General features: G+C 42.9%; 3 protein-coding genes across 15 annotated transcripts; 1 reads left to right on the forward strand and 2 right to left on the reverse strand.

Moving 5' to 3' along the window:
* The first annotated feature begins 475 nt into the window (after positions 1-475).
* Positions 476-17,049, forward strand: agfg1a (ArfGAP with FG repeats 1a). 13 transcript variants are annotated; one of them, XM_076100219.1, is made up of 16 exons: positions 3,767-3,816; positions 3,991-4,083; positions 5,477-5,570; positions 7,147-7,262; positions 8,106-8,271; positions 8,600-8,762; positions 10,071-10,184; positions 11,566-11,637; positions 12,867-13,082; positions 13,659-13,839; positions 13,989-14,057; positions 14,147-14,226; positions 14,758-14,865; positions 15,453-15,605; positions 15,815-15,909; positions 16,115-17,049. In XM_076100219.1, the coding sequence occupies exons 3-16, from the start codon at positions 5,517-5,519 to the stop codon at positions 16,172-16,174; spliced, it is 1,647 nt and encodes a 548-aa protein (XP_075956334.1). In that variant the 5' UTR covers positions 3,767-3,816; positions 3,991-4,083; positions 5,477-5,516; the 3' UTR covers positions 16,175-17,049. The 13 variants fall into 13 exon arrangements, with proteins under 13 accessions (XP_075956338.1, XP_075956330.1, XP_075956333.1 ...); XM_076100212.1 differs by lacking the exons at positions 3,767-3,816; positions 3,991-4,083 and adding an exon at positions 478-842 and having other exon boundaries at positions 10,074-10,184; XM_076100211.1 differs by lacking the exons at positions 3,767-3,816; positions 3,991-4,083 and adding an exon at positions 479-842.
* A 109-nt stretch (positions 17,050-17,158) lies between these two features.
* On the reverse strand, positions 17,159-19,712 carry slc19a3a (solute carrier family 19 member 3a). Its single transcript, XM_076100225.1, has 7 exons — positions 19,566-19,712; positions 18,947-19,182; positions 18,275-18,836; positions 18,052-18,130; positions 17,650-17,842; positions 17,415-17,556; positions 17,159-17,314 (listed from the first exon to the last, which is right to left on the reverse strand). Exons 1-7 carry the CDS (start codon positions 19,710-19,712, stop codon positions 17,159-17,161), a joined length of 1,515 nt encoding a protein of 504 aa, XP_075956340.1.
* A 1,088-nt stretch (positions 19,713-20,800) lies between these two features.
* Positions 20,801-24,836, reverse strand: slc19a3b (solute carrier family 19 member 3b). The gene is made up of 8 exons (XM_076100557.1): positions 24,687-24,836; positions 24,388-24,567; positions 23,911-24,076; positions 23,439-23,754; positions 23,039-23,190; positions 21,509-21,701; positions 21,184-21,325; positions 20,801-20,953 (listed from the first exon to the last, which is right to left on the reverse strand). Exons 1-8 carry the CDS (start codon positions 24,834-24,836, stop codon positions 20,801-20,803), a joined length of 1,452 nt encoding a protein of 483 aa, XP_075956672.1.
* Positions 24,837-25,239: the final 403 nt, after the last annotated feature.

Raw genomic sequence — 25,239 nt, forward strand, 5'->3', positions numbered from 1 at the left:
AAAGACTAGTAGTAGTCTGTCATGACCACAACCCTAAGCGATCTCATTCAAGAGACAAGATAGTTCATGTCCCTTTCTAACCTTCGTAATTCCTCGGTCGAGCCACCTCGTGCGCTCTTAATTTACTGTTGTGTTTTCAAAATAACTTAATTATCTATATAAATAAAGTTATTATCTGATAACCACCGATAAAGTAATATACAGTAACTACCAACCACAGGAATATAAATACAATGGCATTGACGCCGGTAAAAAATGAGTAATATGTAGTACAAACAACATCGGAGCGACGTTGTTGTAGACTACTAGGTACAAATTACGGTTCCTAAAATAGAAGTGACTCAACAAACTAGACTCTAAAAAATATGTTAGAATCATCGTAGGACACAGTGAATACAAACACACCCCTGAACCAAAAAGAAGCGGTTGCATGAATAACGGGATTTACGCGAAGGCGGAAGTCGACGGTAGAAACCATCTTCTTCCGTTAGTCTATCGATCCAACGCCTCAAACTCCTTGTTCGAGGAGACGCAAGCCCCCCCCTAACACAGAGCCACCTACCCATTCCCTCTCTGTCTTACGCACGGGCCGGCGACCGTTAACAAAAGCTAAAACTCTAGCGGACCCTCCAGCCTAACCCCAGGTTTTATTAATCCTGCTGTGTAAACTTAACCATGGCGGCTAGTGCAAAACGAAAACAAGAGGAGAAACACCTAAAGATGCTGAGAGAAATGACGAGTTTGCCTCCCAACAGAAAGTGCTTTGACTGCGACCAGCGCGGCCCAACCTATGCCAACATGACCGTGGGCTCCTTCGTGTGCACCTCTTGCTCCGGCATCCTGTGAGTATCATGTCGCTGAGTGACCTTAGCTTTAGACATGGCGTACACGATATAACGTTTTTTTACGCTTCAGCCACATTTGGCAACCAAAGCTAGTTAGCCTGCTAGCCCTGAGCTAACGCTAGACCGGTATCGAGGACCGTTTTCTGCCGTGAGTTTCGCTGTTTTGACATTGTCTTGTCTTGCTGAGTTGGGCGGGGTACGTTGCATCGAGGTGATGGTGTTCAGCACAGTAAGCTGACATTGCAACTACGACTAGATGCTAGCTAACGTCGGCTTCTTATGTTAGCAAATTAACTTATCTGACACAAGCTAGGTCAGATAAGCCAGCAGCCAGCTGCTGCTAACGGTACCAGTTGCTGGCAACGTGTCGGGCGACCACCACCTTTTAACTGAGCTAGCGTTAGTTAATTGACTATGCTATGGTTTATGTCCCACATACAAAGACAGATGAATAACGTTTTAAATTGTAGCTAACAATTTTTGTTATTATACTCTACAGACCCATACCGAAATTTTAAATGATGGTAGACATCTGGGTGTGGGTAAACCACATCATTCTGAGATGCGACGGGTAATGCAGTACCGGTGTTCATGCCATCATCCGTTGTATTTGGTGAGATTTAGAAGTATTACACTATTCTCTCTCTAAGAAATGCACACTGGCAAATATCAGCAAGACTTTCACTCGTTTTAAAACTGGCCACCCCCAAAAACCTTCTGTGCGAATACACACATAGTATACTTCCTACACCAGTTTAATAACCTAACAGCAGCATTGATGGCTTCAGTGTAGCTGGATGTTTTGACTTTAGATGGCGTTTGCCTGACTTCAAGCTCTGCTGCGCAGTTGTGTAACTAAGCATCTGTAGTTTGGGATTAGTGAAGCATTCCCTTACTTTTTCCAAAGATAGCCCACGTCAATAAAGCTGCGTGAAGTTGCATGTTGATACAATTAGGAAATACTCTGCAGTTTTCATTTGTTGAATATTTAATTCACCCAAGAGTTAACAAAAATAGGATTACCAGATATATATATATGTGATATACATCGTTATCGAGATATGAAATTACCTATATCGGGATATATTTTTTGGCCGTACTGCCCAACCCTACACTCGTACATCAAGTGCTAAAAGCTACACAGCCCAGTTTTCCATTGGTACACCAGTCTAACACGAAGGACTTTTGATCTAGTTCACAAACATAGCATCATAGTTATAGTTTTGTCTCAATCAGTAATTCTGTTCCTCTCTTTCCCATCTTTGCTAACACATAGTTTATCTCGGTTTGTAAACATGAGTTATCTTTACTTATTATAGCCTTGGGTAGTGATAACATTTGAGAAGAGCAAGATGGCCTTGGGCTATAGCTTGTAAATCAATAAGCTGTTCATCCGTCGGCTCCTTGCACTGGTGTTTCTTAATGCTTTATGGAAATCATCCTGCCATTCATTACATGTCAATAATGGTTATTCTAATCATTTTGCAGGGCAAAGGGAAAGTATTTGTTGCTCACTGATGACCGTATAGTTTAATTTGTCGACAGCGGGAGACGACGTCATCGACACACTCCTCTGCTCTTTGTCCCACAGACCTTGCCTAGATACAGCCCTCGTGTGACTTGGTTTGTGACCTTAATCTGTACAAACAGTTTTAGCTGAATGTGAAGGTTATTTACTGAAGCATTGAAAAGAATGAGATTCATTTTTATGTTTGCTGATAGGCATAGTTTGCCCTCCATTTCCCTTCACTGGTGGGTCTGCGGGGACTCCACTGAGACTGTCCCATCTGCTCACCCTATGCTTTTAGTTTGTAATGTCAGTTATTTGAGTTTTTGAATAGCTTGAGATTACATTTCCTCCCCTCTTTCTCTCTCTCTCCTGCTGTCTTTTTTCACTCAATTTTTACGAAGACAAAACATGTGTGGAATCTTAGTGGCGGAAATATTTTCAGTAGAAGAGTCTGGGGTTTGAAAGGATTGCCATCTGTCTGATGTATGCAGGAAGCTCGGTGTGATTGTAAGCTCAGGAAGTGGTGTGTCCCCACCGTGCTGCTACATCAGCAGCATGCGTTGTTCTGTGTGCCACAGGAAGTGACAGAGGTCACTGTCTGCCTCTCTCTCTTCTTTAATTGTAGAGAGGCAAAGACTTTGTGAGAGAGCGCCTAAGTGTTCACACTCAGTCTTGGTGTAGTGTTGTGGTTACTGTCTTGACTTGACTGAGTTATGTTGCTGATTCAAACAGTCTTTTAAGTTCATTTGATCGGTAGAGACTTTGCTGAGGCAATCGTAGAAGTGATTTTTAATTTAAGGAAGCTGTTGTTTCCCCTTTCTCCTTTCATTTGACTTGTGGGCAGTAATATAATTAACTGCCTCATAACAACCTCATAACAACCCCCCCCCCCCCCCCCCCCCCATAGTTGTGGTTGTTTAATGGGTGGAGTTGGAATCTGCTCTGTAAACACATTCCTGATGAAGGTGGAGGCCTTCCCAGGAGGAACGGCACTCACAATGTCTCTTTCTGGAGAATTGCCCGTGGCAGGAAGTAACCCCACTTGGCCTATGTGTTCTTGACTACGCAGGGCTCCAACTGTGACGTGACAGAGGTGGGCCTGGATAATATTCATCAATGGCAAGTTAGCAGTTATAACTTTAATTCTAAGCGTGTTTGGATTTCCCGTGCCCCTGACATTTGATTTCTTAATCTATTGCAGGGTCTGAAGCTCTGTTGGCTGACAAATTAACAATAGTTTATTTTGGCAAATGCTGATTTGATAGGGAGCTCATGAAATAATTGGCATTTTCTTTGATCAAATTTACAACAAGGAGGATTCACCTAAAAACTAATGTATAGACTCAAACAAAAAGCGACTTGGTTCCAGATCGTGAGCACACATCCAAGAGGAAGCTACGGAAATGTAAAACAGCTCGCTGAAAAAACCTGCACGTGCACAAAGATCGCTCAGAAACCAGGGTGAGTCTGTGGTTGGTTTTTTACCCCCTCGGGGGGCAATGCGCTGCTGGCGTTGAGCCTCAACTGACAAACCCCGACTCATTCTGCCTTTAATTGTGGAAGACGGTGTGAAAGACTTTCTGGACTTGAAGCTGCAGAGTGAAGGACGATGCATCGCCTCTTCTCTCTTTTCAGACTTGACGTTGCCAGTTTCTCTCACCCTGGAGCCAGTATGCAAATGAGCAGAGTTCTCCCGGCTGAGCTGCTCTGATGAAAAGTAGCGACTAGGTCATAATTATTTGATTGTGCAATATGTGCTACTGTTCTCTGATACACTATGCTACCAATAGACATGATCTGGGGATTGATGATCAGTGGTTTATTTCATCTTTGTGTTAGACATTGCTGATGTGGACTGTATCGTGATGAAAGGTTGGAATGAGACCCTGATTATAGCGTCGCAAATCCTTTTGGACAGTTGGGTAGAGATGCTGTCATCATATTTAGACCTTAAGGGCTATGGAGCTTTCTCCCTGTATGTGACCTAGTTTCATCATCACACTATCTGATCAGTTACCTACCTCATGGTGCAGGAAAACACATTGAAGCTTCAAGAAATGTAGTAGTTGCATTAAGCTGTTTTCTGTTAGGTTAGTAGCATTATTTTGGTCGTAGCTTTCTTTTCTGAAAGTTTGACCAGCATGACATAACTGGCACAAGTCGATAAAGTCTTCCCCCTAAAATAGCCGTAGTAGTTCCCATGGATCTACTTCACGCTAAGGTAGGAACATAAGGACCGCTCCTGTCATTGTATCCACCTGTTTTCTGTCTTGTAGTTTTGTTTGAAACACCTTGCGGAACAGTCATCTGATTGGTGGATGTGTAAACAATGGGTGGACATGAGAACGTGTTCTGTAACGAGGGTAACAACGGTGAATAATTTAGCAGTCTTGTCTAGTATTTCACTGCCTTTAGGAGCTGACTGCTTTATGTGTAACGTTGTGTTTGTAATTGGGACTCTGTGGATCTTGTTTCCTAGAGCAGTGGTTATTAAAACGGGTGCCCTGGGGTGCTTTGAGATATCGGGAAAGTCTTTTCCTTGTCCTGAAGAATACGGTGCTCAGCAGTTACACTCTGGTCACAGTTAAAACATTCTGTTTTGCATGCTAAATGCTAATTAGCATGCAAACAAAACAGGTGGCGACCTTGAAGCCAGCACTACATTAGTTTTCACTTACTGCCGGGCTTACTGGAGCTTAATATAAAAGCCTAAAGATGGCTTTTTTTTTCCTCTGTTACAGTCACCGGGCTTATTTTAATTTGGGCTGTTGTGGCATGAGCTGTGAGGAAATGAGCGCGGCTTGTGGGCTAATGGGTGTTACTCCATAATGGCAGCTTCTATATTCGGGGACATCACTCGTTCTTTTACTGCACTGACAAACCGCAGTTCAGTCAGTGACAGCTAGGACAGAGTTTCACCCACTTCCTTTGTTCTGTTTTACGCCCGTTTTTTTGTCTGTCAGTATTTTCCTTTGTCATTTCTCTGTAATGCTGTCGTCACACCAGCCAGTTAGCTTGTTGCTAATTAAATAACACCCTCCTGACTGTGTCCTAATGAGGTCGTCATGTATGTACAGTGTCTTCAAATTAATCTGACCAGTTTCTATTTCTTCACCTACAGACGAGGACTGAATCCACCTCACAGAGTCAAGTCCATCTCAATGACAACCTTCACGCAACTGGAAATAGAGTTCCTACAGAAACATGCCAATGAGGTAGGCATTGTCTCAATTCATCATGCAAGTGTTGGCCCTTCACAAGCAAGACTATAGATGGCCCCGACCCATAAACACATTTATTTATAGATATATATATGTATATATTACTATTTTATGATTTTTGGGCTCCATACTTAGTTATATCTAAATTATAAATAACTCCTATTCCTGTTTTGAATTTAATTGTTTTTAAAATACTATATATGTTTTTAAAAGCAATGGTTTAGGCAGAGTATTGATGAAAGTAGCTCCTTGCAGTAATAAAACCCTAAAGAAACCTATTCCTACCTGAGGGCCACCGTAGTTCTCCGACACGCTTGGAAAGGGAGGGGTGAGCGGAGGGTCGCGTTGTTGCAACCTCACCACTAGATTAAATCTCTCACACTGTTCCTTTAATTGAACTTTGCCTTTATACATTGCAGTCAATTTCAATGAGCTATTTTACTCGATTACCAAAACATTTCAAGCATTTTAAGGATACATACTTAGTTTTGAACAGTGAAAACATTTTGTAAGGCAAATGCAGTATTACTGGCCTCGTTCTTTATTTACAGTAATATATATTTAACAGAAATGGCATAAAATGTGATAAATGTCATAACATGACATGGCAGTTTTTGTAATAACACAACAGAATAAATGGATAGATGAAATTATATGAATGGTTAGAGGTTACAGTCTATATGTTTGTCATTGTCCAATCCATCATAATCCGAGTAGCACCGCATATTTGTATTGCACAGAGGACCGAAAATGCATCATCATCCACGAGCCATTTCTGGTGAATGGAGTATGAAATAGAGCGATGCCACATGGGAAGCTCAGCCTATTAAAAGCTGTTGCAGACATGCAGGAGACTCAAGGTTGGAGCTGATGCACACGTCCTTCAAGGCTGCTATATAAACACTACTGGCCGTTTTGTCTTTCCACAGAGAGCACTCGACACATAAATTTATATTTTGAGCAGTTGCCGTTTTCAAAATCCTATTGATTAAAAAGAAAAGGTGAGCCTGTACGTGCTGTGAGTTTGTGCACCAAACCCAGCTAAAGAAATATCCGCAGCAGAGGTTTACAACATAAGAGCCCCGCTGCCTCTTGAAGATCTATTGCTTCATCCACAGGGCAGCAACCAACACTGAGTGCACACACGCATGAAGCCTATAAATCTCTCTCTACAGGATTAGGCAAATACTTTAGGAATGCTATCCAAGGCCAGGGAGAGGTGAGACTTAGACTGATTTCACTATTATCAAGTATTCTTTCCAGACTTGGGGCCAACTCATGTTAACACGTGGAAGACGTCTGTCTGTGCGGTGCACATGAATGGACAGTCGTCTGCAGTAGACCTGGTCTAATTTGCACATGGTTACAGTTTCTATATATCAGTGAATGCTCTTTTGAACTTGGCTTAAAGGTGATTAACTATATAACTTTGTTTGCAGGTGGCTTATCTTTCATTTGCTACTACTTCACTTCAGCTTAACCATTTTGAATGGCTAATTATTAAAGGTTGACGTTTTTACGACAAATGTTCCACCTAAAATACCATGTCCCGTTCCCCCGTGTGTTCCAGGTATGTAAACGGATGTGGCTCGGCCTTTATGACGACAGAACCACCTCAATACCAGACTTCAGAGAACCACAGAAGGTCAAGGAGTTCCTTCAAGAGAAATATGAGAAGAAGAGATGGTAAGTTACAAGCTGGCAGTGCGAGATATAAACAATCCTCTGCCAATGTGCGCTGCGCAGACACTTTTCTTCGTGTTGTTCTCCTCTCTGGCTTGTAAAAGCCTCACAGGCGGCTCATCGCAGTTAGCCTCGGGCAAGCCACCGCACACCCTTCTTTAAATGCACACAGTGTAGGTCGTTACAGTCAAGCTGCTTCATGTGCAATTCCTAGTTGTTCCATGAAGTTGTATGTTTCATTTTGTTCAAATATGTATGAGGTTATGCGTAGTTGTTACTGGTGCATTGTGACCGTTGGGTGAAATGAGGAATGAGCAATTATTTCAGACAAATACAACGAACGGCGGACAAACAAGTGCCTGTCGTATTGATACTTGCAGATTAGGGTTTAGTCATAAAAAGTAAATGTTTACTTAGTAAGACTTGGTTTATGCAGGTAGACTGTTCCCACATGAAACTGAGATGCATCATTTGAGTTTGCAATTACTCAGTCAACTATTAGATTATTACAAATGTTAGTTTAGATGGCAGTACTTCTGTCATCAGAGTTAATAACTCTTTGAAGTCAGATCAAAGGGAGCTGAGCTTGTCTCAACATGCCTACACTCGCTGCAGACGGGCGTTTCCTCTCACGTAGGCCGCTCTGTAGCACGTGGCCTGTGTGCTAGCTGTGAAAAGCATTGTACCCAAATAAAAACTTTCTGTTATCACATTTGGATTGGCAAAATGCTTGTTTTGCCAAAAGGCTGTGATACCATTATTTTGATAATGTCACATTGTTTTAACTGTAATCATATTAGCCCAGTAGCATGTAGTGTAATGTAATGCATGTAATGCGTTTCCTAGGTACGTACCTCCTGAGCAGGCCAAAGTAGTTGCCTCCGTCCATGCTTCCATCTCCGGCTCCTCGAACAGCAGCACCAGCAGCACCCCGGAGGTTAGACCACTGAAATCCCTGCTGGGGGAGTCGGCCCCCTCCCTCCACCTCAACAAGAACACCCCACCTAACCAGGTGAGAGTTATGTGATGCACATGCATATGAGGAAGTTGTTGGCTCACCCATGAAGGACTGGCAAGGTTTAACGAAGTACTTACTAAAACAACTTTGATAATTTTTTATCCATTTTATTGGTTATCAATGAGCAAATGTACCTACTGGGATAGATTTCATGCTTTTATATGAACGAAGACACAGACTGACAAATACTCTGCCTCTTAAATGGTTTATTCCTTGTCTTCCTTAGTCTTCATGTTGTTCAAGGACTCATACACTTAGTGCATAGTGATCAGCACATAACTGCAGTTTTATTTTTTAAATATCCATCTGTTGTCTCCACCAGTCTCCAGTGGTGAGCCGTGGACAAACCCATCAGCAGCAGTTCCATGACAAAAGGTTCGACCTCCTCAGTGACTTGGGTGGAGACATCTTCGCTGCCCCGCCCAACATGAACGCAGGCGCCGGCTCCAGTTTTGCTAACTTTGCACATTTCAACAGCCACACAAGTAAGGAACAGACAACTAATTGATTGATTGAATAACTCAAGGCAATAAGTGGATGCAGGGTGGGATTGACACATTTTAGATGAACCTAATTTAAATCTGTGTGTATGTTTGCCTATTTCTGTGGAGAACTGTGTGACAAAACGGGAATTCTAGACATGTGTTGGATCTAAGATCAGCACGCGAACCGTTCCGTTCTTTAGGTGCATAAATACTGAAATCCATCTCACCTGACTTAGAAAGTGCTTATAGGCCACAAAGAGGAGATTTCCTCTTTGACCGGAGAGATCAGCTGGGGTTATAAACTGACAGCATGTCTGACATGTACTGTGGAGCCAGACCAGCCGGTGCTTTGTAAACCCAAAGGAGGATTTTGAATTGTATTCTGAAGGCAACCGGTAACCCAGAAAGGCTTTGAGGTTGCACGGTCTGATCGTTTTGTCCTGGTTAGAACTCGTGCAGCTGAGTTGTAGACACTTTGAAATGTATGGATTGATTATATAAATAGTATTAGAGGTGGAATGTGTAATACCTTGCCACATGCTCCAAACAAAACTGGGGCAGAATTTCACCTCTACTACCAGGTCCACTCAATATACATTTACTTGTTATCAGTTATTAAAAAGAAAAGCAAACTACCAACAACCGGACAGAAATATGCAAAATGCGACGAAACTCTGAGAACCAGTCAAATAACACCGCTCTCTGATAATCTTCACGTGTGGCGACGGCCTTTCTTGTGTTTACTGTGCCACAAAGATGCTGTGTGGTCCGTGTACGTGTTGATAGATTGTTTATTGGATTAAATCCAATAAAGTGGCAGAAACGACAAAAACGACTCGTATTTCCGCTTTGTCCGCTGTAGGCGACTACTTTGCAGGGAGAGCAGCTGTCCGCTGCCTTCAGCTAGCGACTGAGAAGCATCTAGAATTCAGCCAGCGCCAACCTGCTGTGGGAGGCTGCGCTAGCAGAATTGAAGCTAACTGGTAGCTGCTTACTAAAGGTCCATCTCCACTGGAGCTCTCGTCCGCTCTCCTGGCGGGGGAACCCACAGTGTCTAATGGGAGAGGGGGAACAACAGACTATCTTTCCGGCATTTTAAATCCGCGTTGCATTTTATTGTCACGTGACGCCACTCTCATGATTATCTCTCATATTTAGCACTCAATCCATTGTATTTGTGTTGTAGTCTGTCATCCATGCCTTTTGTCATTACATGTATGAATCCATTCTATTATCTCATCCATTGTTTTCCTCTCATTGTGTTTTTTTTTGTTCCACCTGTCTGTCCTCGTCCTGACACCACCTCAGCAGCACAGAATGCCAACGCAGACTTTGCTAATTTTGATGCATTTGGGAGCACCTCTGGGTCGACAGGTGGTTTCCCCTCCGCTCCCCAAGCCCCATTCCACCCCTCAAATACAGGTAGAGCACGTTCCCTTCACTGGACAAGTGGCACACATCCAAATCACATTGCTTTATGTGCACACAACTATTGACAATGTACATATAGTATAACACACAGAGTAATAAATAGGGATATGGAGCAAGAGATTGCAAGTGTGGAAGACAACTGTGCGCCAGATGGTCACTGTACTTTTCAAATAGACCAAATAAAGTTTCATGACCAAGAATAGAAGCAAAAGTTTACATTTATAAATTCCTTCCAGGCAAATACAAAAAACAATACATTTTTCTGTCTTCCAAAACAGACGTTGTCCTTGGCTGCAGTTGAACACATGACCTTATGTTAACATGGTATGTGCCATAGGCCAGAATTTCAGAGGTAATGGAGCACGAGGCATTTTGCACGCCATTGCAGACTCATTAGAAACATTTACTCTCAGCGCCACATGTAGCATATCTCTATTTTGAAAGCTCTTTTTTACATTGATAACTGTTTGGGTTCATACAGGTTACCAACTGTGTGAGAAATCAGAGGCAAAGTGATGGTTGTACACCAGAGCAGTGAACACTTCCTACACTTTAAAAGTGAGTGTTCGGTGATTGGAGGAATATATCTCTTGAATATGCAAATTATTTTCCTTTTTATGAGATAAAATCGTCATAAAACACGTAAAGATCACTGTGCTCTCATTAGGCAGAGGATTAAAGTAATACACGTTGTGCAAAACACCAACACGTGTTACTGCTGGGAATATTATATGATTTACATATTACTGTATATATGGGGGCCTTAACATTAGTATTAATATAGGCTGCTGTGGTTTTGCACAGTGTAATTTAGTTGAATCTATGCTTGGCTCCTAAGGCTTGCATTTTAATCACGTACGTTGTGTTCTTAAAATATATTCTACCACATACTGTTGTCCTTGTCTTACCTGTGTTTGTCATGCTGGTCTATATTTTCCCTTCTCTCTCACATACATACAAAAAAAGTGACTGTTCCTTAAACACACACACCCCTCCTTAGCCTCAGGACAATGTTGAGTGCTATAGTGCCCTCTGCTGGTGTACATTGATAACTTCCTCTGTGAGAAGCTGGACAGTGATCTTTTTAGTATGCCTATTGCTTGATGCATAAAGCTCCCATCACTCCAGTGGCTCTGTGAGATAATCCCTTTCTCACAGACACTGAATCACTCTGCTATCTGGCCTAAACTGTCGGTTCTGTTTCATGTGTGTCTTTCACCCTTTTGCTTCAGCAGCACTTGATTTGCTTTGACTTCACGCTCTTCACTTTTTATCTCTGGTTTAGTTGACACCGTTTCTTTTGTTTCTCCGCCCTGTCTTCCATTGCTCATTGCCCCATTTCCTCCCTCCCTCTTTGATTTTTGGCTGCCAGCGTTCACTGCTCTTTCATCCAGCCGCAGTATGGGTGAGTTTGCCACTGGTCTGCCTCTTCAGGTTGCACACAGTAAGTCTCTCTCTCTCTCTCTTTCTCTGGGATTGCCCTCTTAACAGTTTTCCACCATCTAATATAGCCACTCTGTTCCTTCTCTCTCTGGATGTGATGTGTGTCTCACTGGAGCTCTTCTTGTGTTTGGAACTCTGAATCGCTGTTGACAACCTCACTGGTTGAAAACAGGGATACAAGGCTTTGATTGTTGCTGACATTATTGTGAACCACTGTGCAGTTTAGACCAAATTGAAGCACATGACAAAGTAACGATGCGAAAGAGAAGAGACATGATAACAACAGGATAGAACACAATAACAATGTGCCCTTGATGACGATAATGATGAGTAACTTAGTACATTTTCAGTATGTAAGAAATAATACATGAAGAAACATGATAACCAATGATTCCTTTATGAGGAGAGTTTCTTCAGAAAAGGGATTTTGGGTTTAAGTGTTCGGCTAACAGCCTAAATACCAGGTGTGCGTGTTAAGGTTGAGAATGAACTGGTGTGATGGCTCAACATTGCCGTCCCTCCCCTTCAGGATCACAATAATAACCGCTCTTGATTTTCATCTGCAAGCCTTCGTAGATCCCTTTTTTTTTTTAAAGAAGGAGAAGTACCTTGAATCGGCATTGTTGTCAAACATAAACATACAGTGTGAATAAAATGACACACAGGTATGTAGAGCGGTAAAATCCTAAGCCATTCTTGAATAGGCTTCTGTGTTTTTTGTCTTTGCTCTTAAAAATCGATGACTACCGTGTTACTGTTGTTTGGTAACAATCTTCGATGTGGTTGAAAGTGATGGCCTTCTCAATACCGAGCCCAGTAATGCCTACAGGGTGGTGGGCAGACCAAAGATCTTTGACCTTTAACTTGTTTTCCATGCCACTGTTTACACGTTTTGGGTTGTTTTTTATCTGCGACTCCCTTTGTTCACAGTATGGTGCTGAGCTCAGATGTAACCGAGACACTCAAGAAAGAGGCTGTTCTGTGCATCTTGTGCCTCAATAATGTTACACGTCCCTTAGGTTCATAGGCTAATGGAGAACCAGCATAGTGCAGTGTTGCAGAGGCCATGTTTTTAGAAGTGTTGCTACCCATCCTATAGATGATGAAGGTAACCCAGCCCGGCTTCACCCTCCATGCTGATCCCGTCTCCCGCTCCGCCCTGTTAATGCTGTCACTCACAACCAGCAGTCGAGACCCCCTTTTGACTTGTAATCTCTCTCTTTCATGCAGGTAGCGCCTCAGGTGGACTAGCAAATGCCAATTTTGCAAATTTTGCCAGCTGCCCCAAATCGTGTAGCGCTGACTTTGGATCCTTCAGTTGCTCCTCCCAGAGTAACTCCACAGGAGCCGGCAGAGATGCTGTACAGAGCACTAGCCTCCCTGCCGATAGATACGCAGCCCTGGCTGACCTGGATAACGGGTTTAGCTCTGCCAAAACAGAGCAAGGTAAACTTCTCCTGCCTAGCCTGTTTCATAGGTCCTCATTGTAGGGATAGAGGTTAACCAAAAAAACACAACTAACAACATGAAATCAGGCGCATCGCTTTAAGTCTTCTTCCCAGTGCAGGGACAGACATAGTCTCTCTCAAAACAGGGCCGATTGATTTTCTAGCAAACATCGGAATTTTAATCACTTACTTTTTGGCTTAACCGAGGCTTGGATGTATTTTTTTTTATGGCCTCTCCTTCCCCCCCCCCCCCAAATCAGCCTGCTGGCCTCAGTACTGCTGAGCCAGCCTGTGTAAAGACAACAGGCCACTGCAAATGATGGAAATCCCTTCTTGCTGTGAAGAATGCTATTTGTATTGGTTTCATTTCACTTGGTCAGAATTCTGGCACTCGGGCATCTGTGAATTATACTGGTTTTAGTTTACAAACTGTATGTATGTGCTAACATTTATGTATTCCTCATTGTTTTTAATAGGTTGAATATGGCAGATATCTCCGGAAATTTGAGTTTTCCTCCTCGATGAGTTGAGGTGGACTGAACCCGACTCTGCTGTCCTGTGCTCTTTATTCCAGGAGGTGGGATTCCTGTTGGGGTGAGCTCAGCCGCGGCGGCAGGAGTATCTGGTTTTCCTCAGAAGCAGTCAGCGATGTCAGCAGGGGGGGACCGCTATGCTGCTCTAGCTGAGCTTGATACTGTCTTTGGCCCCTCGGTCCCTGCCACCAGTGTTTACAACCCCACCAGCACCTCACAAGGGTGAGACGCTAAACACACACACACACCACAGTAAGCCCCCTGCTATAGTGGGAACCAAACGCCTAAATCTACCAAATACAGTTTTTAAAATAATTTATTAATGTATGTTCATGTCGGTGCATCTAATTGAAGACATTCATTTTTTTCAGAATACATGATCGACTATCTGGCAACTTCACAAACAAACACTTTTATCCAAAGCAACCTACAAACATACAGTGAGCACACTCCCAGCACACAGGATTGTTTTTGGTCTTCTCTTTGTGCTTCCGTGATGAGCTTATGTGTTGACTGTGTTCCACTGCAGGGGTATGTTTGGCCCAGAGACTGGGATGTCAACCGCACACGCACAGCAGGCGCTGCCTGGCATGGCTCAAGGTTTTGGTGGTGAGTGAACCTACAGGGTTGTTTGTGCTAATTGTTCTCCCTAATTTAAATCCGTAATGATTTATAAAGTCGGAAGTAATGTTTAAAACACGGGGCAGTCCCAGGGTGAGCTCCAGTGTACTCTAGGTAAATATAGAGTGTTTCAGTGTTTTGTACTCTTGTGGGAGGACTTGAGATGTCAAGAGCAGGTTGCAGATGTGATCAGAGAGGGTGGATCACTAATCAGTGAAAAATCATCATGGTATTTCACACATGGATACATGTTGTGTTTGAAAAGATGTGGACTGTATGTGCTCTAAAATTACAACAGTTTTTCCCCCCGAAATGTCACCATCTTACTGCCATGAGTTTTGTTGAAAGACACTAAGGCTGAAAAGATCACCAACAGGGCATCATTTATGTGGGAGCGGTATAAACATGCTGAGGCGTCCTCCATGGATCAATGCTTATGTTTTTAATATGTTTAGGTTGTGCACTTTATTGTTCTGTTTCACACTTGTTTGGTGACTTGATGCCTCTCTCTCCCAACAGCTCAGTCAACTAATCCGTTTGTAGCTGCGCCAGCAACGGCTCCCACCAACCCGTTCCAGAGCAACGGCAGAGCAGCTAATATGGCGGCAGCGGCTGCAGCAGCAGCAGGTGTGTGTGTGTGTGTGTCTGGGCGGTGTACTATATGTGCTACACATACACAATCAACATATTCAGTTAATGCAGTAGTATTATGGTTTCCACAACATTTTCCTTTTAACAGTAAGAAAGAGGCGTACACGCTTTTTTAAAGACATTAAAAAATGGTAGTGCACCGTAATAATCTAGACTTTCATTAGCTTGGTACTGTCATAAAATGGTTAATTCAATGAATAAACCCAGGAAACTTTACTGTGACTCATGTCGTTGACTTCTGCATGTGTTTCAACTGTACAAACACGTGCACCTTGAGATTCTGAAAATCACTCATTTAAGTTTACTTCAAGTATATTGCTTTCTAACAAACTGCTGATATTAACATCTTAGTATTTGTATGATTGTGTTTTCTGCTGATGTGTGCCAGCTCCTGTGTGATGTCACATTTTATAGGCAAGTGTTACGTGCTGTGAAATCATAATTATTTGAATAAATGGAAGTAATAGGTGCAAACCATTTTTTTCATCCCTGTTATTTAGTTGTATGCCTGTAGATGTCTTGTCCAGGCTTGTTTAACCAGTGCCTGTCCTGCTGTGTTGCAGCATCATTTGGCACGGGCTCCATGAGTATGCCAGCTGGATTTGGGAATACTGCAGCCTTCAACCTCCCCACCAGCTTTAGTGGAACGTTCCAGCAACCCTTTCCTGGCCAGGCTCCCTTTCCTCAGCCTCCTGCGTACCCCCAGCAACCCAACGGTGTGTGTGTGTCTGAGTGTCGATCGTCTGCATCAATAATGCTCAAATTCAAGTTTGCATGTGCATCTGACTGAATGATTGTCACATCACTGCACTTACATCCCTTAAAAATGTCCGTTTGGAGTCATGCCATTCTATTCAATGAGGTTTGCTCACCTGAACCCAAGTGAAGAAGTCGTCTTCTAAATCACGACGTACATTTCTTTCAGGTGGAGGATTTGCATCCTTTGGTCAGGCCAAGCCTGTTGTGACTCCTTTCGGGCAGCAAATGGCCGGACCTATGCTCTCTAGCAACCCGTTCCTGGTTAGTGAGATACAGAAGAATGAAGGGACTTCGGTCCCATGAGCCAAGACTATTGTTGATAGAGAATAAGCTGTTACATTATTCCTCATTTGTAGTTCATCATTGATTTTATATTGATGGATAGTGGATTTATTCTGTCCCTCTCAATGCTAAGTAGTGATAAGTATGATTTCTGATGCGTTGGTGTACCTCCTTTTCCTTGTAGGGTGCGGGTCCATCTGCGCAATATCCAGCAGGAGGCTCTTCAACGAATCCCTTCTTATAGCGATCCGTCCAATCCGCTCCACCACAGGGTCAACAACTGGCGCGCTTGCACTTATTGCACTGTATGTTTCACAAGTAGCTTTAAACACAATGTTTGTAAGGATTTGTATTTTGTATCGCAGTTTGTCACAAATGGAACAATACGACAGACAGTCATGCTGACGCTATCATTGGCTACAAATCAAAGTGATGGTATGTGCAGAGGGAGAGGCTGATCCCCTCGTCTCTATTTAACCTGTGAACTGGCCTGGCCTCTACTGAACCACAATGTATAATCAAACTGGCTGAAAACTAAGTTATTGCATACACTATATCCCATTCATCATGCTGCAACTCTGTACATATTAATTTTCTTTTTGGAAATTAGCGCTTTGTGCATATCAGTATTTGTATCTTACACATAAGATTTGTTAAGACAGAACTGTTGCTTGGATAAGTTGGTTGGTACCGCCACTTACTGTATTTGTGAAGAACCAAACTGTTTATGTGTGCAGGTTCCTTTTTAGGTTCCTTTTTAGGTTAACTGTTCTCACTGATGAAAAAAAAAAAAAAAACGCCTATTCTGTTTGCAAGAGATGAAAAGAGTGACTGCTCCATCCGGGATGTGTCCCGTGTCCTGCTGACAGACGCCCAGGTCACACAGCTCCTGAACTACAGTCAGTCCATAAGTGAATAAAAGGAATGGCTAATGAGGTGAAAACCACTTGCATTGGGTATTAGAGAATTTTAAGTTAATGTGTAAATATATACAGTATATATAAATATCTATAAAAATGAATTTTAAGTAAGAAGAAATGACCAAACCATTCATTTATATTGATGTATGGAAAATCTTGTATATTTGTTTTGTATATATTAAAGACAAAAAGATTTATATTCATGGTGTTGCAGTCAGTAATTTGAAGCTTTTGTGCTTTTATTGTGTGTTCACTTGGACACAGTGGAGACCAAAAGCACAAGTGATTATCTCAGCTGGTAGTCGTATTTAGAATCTGTGTTCCTCAGAGTCTGGAGGTTCTTGTTTGACCGGAGGGGCGGACTCGTGGGACTTGTTGCTTCTCTGCATTCTCCAAATGGTAAACAGTCCCCGAAGTGAAAAAACAACCGCTATGAGTGAGAAGTAGCTGGCGTATATGGTGAACTGCAAAAATAAAAGCGTTTAACGGTGATGAGTGGACATACAAACAGTTCTGCGACATTTACAGAAGACCCGAATGACATTTTCTGATCAGACTCCTCACCTGAGGAATGATGCCGAGGCCCAGTCCTCCACTGTCGACCACAACAGAAGTGATGATCGTCTGCAGAGCCAAGGCTCCAAAGTTGTTTGCGCCGAAGACCAGGGCATATCTTTCCAGTGTCAGGTCAGCCGCAATCTGGTACCTAATAATGAGTATTGTTTATTTAAGTGCACTTTTCCCTGCTCTGCCTTCAATAAAATTGGTCAGAATAATGGTAAAATAACCCCTTTCTTACATGGCTATTGTTATCAGCAGCATGTACAGGCACTTGAAAATGACATAACCACCGTAGCAGACCCAGATGTTGCCGGTGAAGGTCATGAGGAAGAGTGCTGCTGCCCCAAGTCCAGAGAAACCACCCAGGGCCAGCTCTCCCCACTGGTCCCATCTCACCTCAGTGAAGCCTATACCGTACGCTGTTGCTGCACCTGCGAACACATTGATTTAGGATTATTGTAGTAGAGATGACGATTGATTGAGCACTGAGAATATGGGTTCGATATTTATCACCAAAAGCTGTCAAGTCATTTCCCGGTTTCTAATCAAATCTATACTTTGAACATGGTGTAATAGAAGAGTTTCCTTTCGTAGGCCGTATTCTGTACTGGAAACCTTAAATGACTATATTTTTGCTTACCCAACAGGTTGGACACTGCCTCCACGCCTCCATTGTAGATGCTGAAGTTCTGAGAAGGCTGCACATCCTCCCACAGCACCTGCAGGGTACATTGCAATGATCCTTTAGGTGATTGTAAGGTATTTAATACCCAAGTTGAAGTGATCACTTGATATGTGCAAACAAAGCAGGTGTGTGGCTTTTTCATTTAAACCTTTTTGTTAATGATGTCTTCACAACTGACCTGAACGTAGTTGACAGTCAGGTTATAGCCGCAGGTGGCCATTGCCCACCACACTGACCAGTAGAGCAGCTGTCTGGAGGAATAGCACTGGAGGAAGTCCCTCCACAGCTGGAGGAGGACTTGGCTGCAGCTCTCTGCGCCAACTGACTCCTCAAGGTCCTCAGCCTTGGGCCCTTTCTCATCCGGTCCTGGTGTTGCTTCATCCTCTGTTTCCTCTTTCTCCACCTTCTCATCTCTCATTTTTTCCAGTGATGCTTTTGCTCTGCTTGTGTGTTCTGTTGCATCCCCAGACCCATACACGTGCCTCTTTGTTCCCCCCGTTGCTATTTTCTGTCCAGTACGTCTGCGGTGAAAGAACATGCTCTGCCGTGGCATTGGCAGGAGGCAGGACACGAGAAGAGCGACGGCAGTGAGGACCAGAGTAAGTATCAAGATGTTGTTAAATGACATGAGTTCGAAGCTGACGAGCAGCTGGCCCAGCACAGAGCCCACTGTGTACCCCAGGAGCTGGACACTGCGGCTGTAAGAGGTGGCCTTCCGATACCTCTTCAGATCCACAACACTGTAAAAAAAAAAGCAAATTCTAAATGTCATGTCTGTCCCGACAATGCGGCATTCAAACCCCTGACAGTGCTGGTGCCTTGATCTGTCCTTTGAGCTACAATATATGACCTGTAGATGTAGGAGAAGTAGGCCACCTCGCTGGCTGTCACCACCCCGTAGAAGAACTGCATGGCCTGCATGGCTGGTACACTTTTCAGCCAGAGTAGCAGCGCTGTGGTGATGAAGAGGGTGACACACTGGAACACCACCACAGGCTTGTAACGCAGCCAGTCAGTCAGCAGGAACACCGGCACCAGCACAGATAGGTACGAGTACGTCCACACCGGCAAAATTTGATTGTTTACCTGACGAGGAAAAACCAACAGATAAAGAGCTTTTGCGTGAGAGACAGGATCTGTCTTTCCTCATAGCAATAAGCAATAAAACAAAGGTTTTATCATCTTGATTGGATTTTTACCACTCAAGTCATAAAGATAGTATTTATGTCTTTAGTGTAATTCACCAACTTGGTTATTTTGTAATCATTAAACATGTTTAAACAGTTTCTTCAAGCACCAAAAGGTCAGTAAATTAAGCATTTTAGGCTTGGGTGTCAAAGCCTCAAAGCCGACTAGGCAAACTGAAATAGTGTACTTACTCAGCCACGATTACTCTTTTGACTGTCTGATTTACATTATTGTATATTTCTGATTCATGAATTGCTAAAGTAACTTATTTGTGTTATTACCTGTTCTGTTGTCAGATTCTTGTCTGGTCCTGTCAAATATAGGATAAGGAAAGGCTCCAGGGGTTTAACTGTGCTGAAGAATCCATAAATGCACAGCAGAGTAGTGGGATACCTCCAGTCTGTCCTCCACCTCCTCACTGCCTCCATCTTCTGCCGTTCTTCGTCTCAGGTGTGTATGTATCTATATGTTCCTCTGCGTGCTACTCTTCCTATCTTGCCTAGTTGACGGAAACCCTTGTGGTTGCCCAAGTATTGAGCTTGCTTGGTCAATCAACAACCCGGTCAAAGAGCAGCACAACCTTGGTTAATTTCCAGCTCAAGCCGAGAAACACGTGTCACAAATCAAACAGGAAACCAGACAATTCTCAGGACCTGAACTTTAATGTACTACTATGTACTAATCGGTAATAATTGCAGCTTTATTGAGCTGTCTGGCTTACTCAGTAGATCCTTGTAGAGATAACTAATTGTAAAGGTAATATCAAAAATACCCATGGGGTCATTTCACAACTAAAGACACCAATTTGGAGGCTATTACACGCTCAGTTTTACACTCATTAAAGAACTGTTATACTGTTGAAGTACAGGCTTAATATGAGGCTTAGTCCAGGTTTAGCATTATTAAGCCTGGACCCCACTCTAGACCCCCTGTGGTAAATATGAGTACATTTTTCACCCCAAATCTATCCCCAGAGAAGGTAGGATAGCAGTTATGAAATATATGTTGGCACTGAATAAGTATTATTGTGTTTATTGTTATATGTGTATCATTAGCCTTTTGGAGAACCAAGGCTATGAAGGTGTTAAATGGACTGCATTTATAAAGCGCTTTTGTAATCTTAGCGACCACTCAAAGCCCTTCGCAACACAAGCCAGCATTCACCCATTCACACACAAATCCACACACACACACTCATACACTGGTGGCAGAAGCTGCCATACAAGCTGCCACCTGCTCATCAGGGGCGATGAGTAATCCCAGGCACACTCACAGCAATCTTTGCCCAAGGACATTGTGACATAGAGACTCCAAGGGCCAAGGATCGCACCACCAACCTCCCGATTAGTGGTTGACCGCTTTGTGCTTAAATCACACGTGGCCCCCCCCCCCCCATTTGAAATAGTCTAGAGCCACCACTGTTAAAGTATTATTATTTAATTCATCATAAACAAATGGATCAATCACCTTCTCATTTAATAGTATCAAGACAACACAAACAGTCTGTTGACCTGGGTCAGAAGCGCTCAGCAGAGATCACCTCCACACTGGACTCTTGCTCCTTGGTTTCCGTGTGCTCAGGATTGCCTCGGTTTATACAGGCGGTGTAGGTCCCCCGAATCAGAAAGAGCACAGAGATGATGGCGTAGTAGCTGCCGTAGATGATGAACTGCAGAGAAAGCCCTCAGTCATCCTCGACATCATTGTTTTAGTCCATTCTATCGATCAATCTGCATTAAACCTGTCTGCATGTAATAGTGAATGATAACCACCGGGTGTCGCCCTCTCCTCACAATCCAGTGTTTGTTATCCAGCCGCTTACATTCTTGATTTCAGAGTGACTTCCCTGTGTTCTGCCATTTCATTTCATTGATAAATGAATACTGTGTCTGCACATACCTGTGTCACAATGTCCAGTCCCAGGGCAGCTTCATCAATAACTATAAATGTTACAATCGTCTGCAGTGAAAGGGCTACAAAAGTGTTGATCCCGAATGTCAAGGCATAGCACTCCCTGGAGAGGTTGGACGCAATCTGAAATCTAAAATGAAGAAGTGCTTATCATTTCTGAGAGAACTGTGCTGTATGCTTGAACTGTCATAAGCAATGCAGAATAGAGCTGACAAAAGTAATCACATTTCTTGACAGACAATTCATATTTTGGGTCACTTTTCCAGCAAAAGTGATTTGAGGAGTTGAGTATATGTTATTTCAGTGAACTTACGTTGTGATGGTGATAAGAAACATATAGCAGGACTTGAATACGACATAAGCACCATAACATGCCCAGATACTGCTGGTGAGCGCCATCAGGAACACAGCACCCGTCCCGATGGCTGAGAACAACCCTAACGCCAGCTCTCCCCACACGTCCCAGGTCACCTTGATGTGGGCCACGGAGAAGGCTGCTGCAGCACCTGGCACCGTGAAAAAGAAGGATGAAGTGATTAATCCGTCATTCCAGTGGACACAGCCTCCGCTGAGCCTGTGCATCCTTGTTGTGATTCCTTCATTAATCCTAACAACATTTCTTTCCTTGAACAAATGGCAATGCAGCTTCTAAACGAAGCTTAAATGCACTTTGCTGGCCTCCGCAGCCCCTGCCTATTATGATGAACCACTTTCACCCAGCTCTTGGAATCAACTATGAGCAATAATCCGAGAATCTATTACCGCTCTATCTCCTTAATTGAAGCAATTACTCTTCTTCTTCTCATGCTGAGCCAGGTTGGGTGGAAGCCAACAGGACCATGATGCTGCTATTCCCTTTCAAAATCAATACACATTTTCCATTTAATCAGGTATCCCGTACAACCAAGAATAGCTTGGTTGTTTTCTTTTAATTGCAAGTTGTTATATGTCGATGTGCCATCAGCCTTTAATAACCTTGTTAAATTGTATTTTGTTCTATATGTTGCGGTTGTGCTGCAGTGTCCTGCTAGCTGTGTTAATTGAACTCCTGGTTCAATCAGTCATCCCCTGCTTCTATGAAACTCTTCTTCTGTGAGATTAAAGGGTCCCAAAGCAACCTTCCCTCTTTCATTACATGTTGTGCACGTTATTCTTAGAAAAGTTAAATCTTTAGTTTATGTGTGGTTTATCCTGTTTCCACAATACCATTTTTGCAAGCTTGTATTTGTTTAAAGCTGGTGATATTTATGTTTCTGTTATTGTCACCAAATCACATGTCAAGACCAAAACCAACAATGCATTAGTCCGTCAGTACTTTATGAGTTCCCAAACCTGTGACCCACAGCCTATTCTTTTCTATTGAAAAATTGGGTTAAAAAAAGGGAAACAAATATATCGTTTTATCTTTTAAAAATGACATATTTTCATAAAACAGCTGGGCGCTGGAGCTTAGTCAAAGAGGAGTATGTAGTGCTTTACATATCATCCAGTGCAACAGTGGAGCTTATTGATGAGTTTCAATCGTTTTTGGGCAACAATGGAGGTCCACGGCACAGAGGAACAAGATTTATCAGTGCTCGGCTTCACAACAATAATTATTAGTTGGATAAATTCATTGTAAATTGTGTTCTTTTCATGGGATGTGTTGATATTAACACAAATCTAGAACATCACCTGAATTAGACTGAAGTAGCTCAAGTATGATTTTATCAGAAATGGGAACCACAAAATGTTTTTTGTCTTTCTGTATGATTTTCTCTCTCACGCGCGCACACACACACACACACACACACACACACACACACACACACACACACACACACACACACACAACCAGTCTTACCCACAAGGGAGCACGTAGCCTCTACACCTCCGTTGTAGATGGATGATGTGGCAGATGGTTCTATATGGTCCCACATTAGCTGGATGTAGTTGAAAACCTGCACGTAGCCAGCTGTGGCAAGAGCCCACCACAGGGACCAGTAGATTAAATTCCTGCATGGAGGTAATTAATAAAACAGATTGTAACCGCGATTGTAATTAGAAGGATATCCTATAATCTAAAAATCAGTACTGCTATACGACTACATCATAGAAAAACACCACAGTGAATAATCGTCTCATTTGTTCAATTGCTTTAACAAAATACATTAAACTGTGGTCCAGGACAAAATGTGCAATAGGTGTGTGCTCATCAGATCAGTACTTAAAGTGTGACGTGTATTGATGAGTAAAGTAAATGCCTGGAAGAATAGGACTCCCTGACGCTTTGCCAAAGTAGATTGCCCGCAGTGGCCACGTTTTTCCTGCTGCACCAGCCAGCACTGCCATTATGCTCCATCTTCTCCTTCACTGAGCCAGCTTCGTCCTTCTCCACCACTGGCTCCTCAGGCCCGTCCAGTCCCAGAGGCCCCTCCTGCTGGGACTGCGGGACCACAGCTGCTGCCTTTTCCCCTTTGAAGAACAGGCTCCTCTGGGGCATAGGCAACCAGAAGGAGATGAGAAAAGCCACGCTTACATTCCCCAGAGTGATAGCATTGATGTAGAAGTAGTCTATTCCTGTCGATTACAGTTCAAACTGTGTCAGTGTTTGTTCAAATTGCTTAAGCCTTTTTGAAATTGGAGATTTTCTGTCTTGAAGAGTGTTCTTCATGTTAATAAAGAGACTTAATCATTTTTTCTTTCATTGCTTTATTATAGGCTAGGATGCCCTACCTGCCAGGGAGACCAGCACTTGGCCCAAGCTGGCACCAAATGTATATCCAGCCAGCATTGCACTTCGCAGGTAACCGGTGGCTCTTTGGTAATTCTCAACTGGAATCACACTGTAAATGTAGGAAAAGTAGGCCACCTCTGTGGAAGTCACTACAGCATAGTTGACCTGTTGGTGGGATGGAACAGTTTTAAAGAGAGTGCTGCCTATTATGAAGCCCCTTGTACCAGTAATGCATAACATAATGCAATCTATCTTTAGAAGTTCTTCTTTAGTTATACTGTCTGTTAACAGTGGGAGGATAGTATTTAGCATTATCTAAATAAAATATATATATATATATTTTTAAACTTTAAGTGCATTCCAGCATCCCAAGTGCTGCAGCTTTTGATTATTCAGAATACAACTTTACTGTTGCATAAAGAACATTTATACTATTCAACTCTTTTCAAACCTATTTAATACATTTTTCAGTGGACCTGAAGGAAGACCATAGCAGGCAGACCCGGGGCAAAGCAGAGCAGGACATAGTTGGTGACCAGGAAGAGCCCCTGCACCACAATGAGGGGCTTGTGCCTCAGGAAGTCAGTCAGGAGGAAGACGGGGAAAAGGAAGGCGAGGTAGGAGTACGTCCAGATAGGGAACAGGTAGTTTGTCACCTGCAAGAAACTACAATCGTGATCCAGACACAGTTTCTGCCTCTCATCCAAAATAAAGATAATGGCTCCTAATAAAAATGATGTTCATAACAGTATATGTATTTGTCTGCCAAGCTTACCACTTCTCCAGAGATGTTCTTGTTTGGTCCAATTAGGTATGGTGTGAGGAAGGGCTCTGCTACTCTGCAGTTAGCAAAAAACCCATAGAGTGACAGGACAGCAGTAGGGTAAGCCCAGCTGGACGCCCTCAGTTTGGCACAAATGCCCATGTTCTTACCTCTGCAGAATTTCCAAGAGAGATCGTCTTTTGTTTTTATTTCCAGGAGCGTTGCCTGAGCACCTTGTTCTGTGGTGGAAGTCGGGCTTCCTGGACTTTCCCTCAGTTCATTGACCATAGGCTATCAGTGTTCATAGTAGCTAGAATATACACTCTTATATCTTTATGATCTGCATGTGTCACAGTTTATGAGCAATAGACTTCAACCTGTTAGGAAAAAGGATTGCTGAGAGGTACAAGGTATCGAGCAGCCGGACTGAAATTGGCATGAAAAAGTCATGCTGCTTAGTAACGTCAGCACATATTCCTCGTATATTACCTAGTAGGCATAACATAGCTTCATCACTGGCTACTCACAAAAAACTCAAGAAATTCTGGCAAGAGCTGGAATGATA

This window comes from Anarhichas minor, unplaced genomic scaffold, assembly GCF_050575085.1.
Source record: "Anarhichas minor isolate MPS153535 unplaced genomic scaffold, ASM5057508v1 ptg000026l, whole genome shotgun sequence".
Taxonomy (NCBI): Eukaryota; Metazoa; Chordata; class Actinopteri; order Perciformes; family Anarhichadidae; genus Anarhichas; species Anarhichas minor.

What these genes read in the sequence shown, in the direction of transcription:
- agfg1a (XM_076100211.1), top strand. Translation starts at nt 676, where the DNA reads ATGGCGGCTAGTGCAAAACGAAAACAAGAGGAGAAACACCTAAAGATG. An exon ending in ACATTTCAACAGCCACACAA is followed by an intron (nt 8,763 to 10,070) that starts GTAAGGAACAGA and finishes ACACCACCTCAG; the next exon opens with CAGCACAGAATGCCAACGCA. An exon ending in TCTCTAGCAACCCGTTCCTG is followed by an intron (nt 15,910 to 16,114) that starts GTTAGTGAGATA and finishes TTTTCCTTGTAG; the next exon opens with GGTGCGGGTCCATCTGCGCA.
- slc19a3a (XM_076100225.1), bottom strand. Translation starts at nt 19,712, where the DNA reads ATGGAGGCAGTGAGGAGGTGGAGGACAGACTGGAGGTATCCCACTACT. An exon ending in AGAATCTGACAACAGAACAG is followed by an intron (nt 19,183 to 19,565) that starts GTAATAACACAA and finishes TTTCCTCGTCAG; the next exon opens with GTAAACAATCAAATTTTGCC. An exon ending in CTGCTGATAACAATAGCCAT is followed by an intron (nt 17,557 to 17,649) that starts GTAAGAAAGGGG and finishes ACTCATTATTAG; the next exon opens with GTACCAGATTGCGGCTGACC.
- slc19a3b (XM_076100557.1), bottom strand. Translation starts at nt 24,836, where the DNA reads ATGGGCATTTGTGCCAAACTGAGGGCGTCCAGCTGGGCTTACCCTACT. An exon ending in AGAACATCTCTGGAGAAGTG is followed by an intron (nt 24,568 to 24,686) that starts GTAAGCTTGGCA and finishes AGTTTCTTGCAG; the next exon opens with GTGACAAACTACCTGTTCCC. An exon ending in GACTGGACATTGTGACACAG is followed by an intron (nt 20,954 to 21,183) that starts GTATGTGCAGAC and finishes CTTTCTCTGCAG; the next exon opens with TTCATCATCTACGGCAGCTA.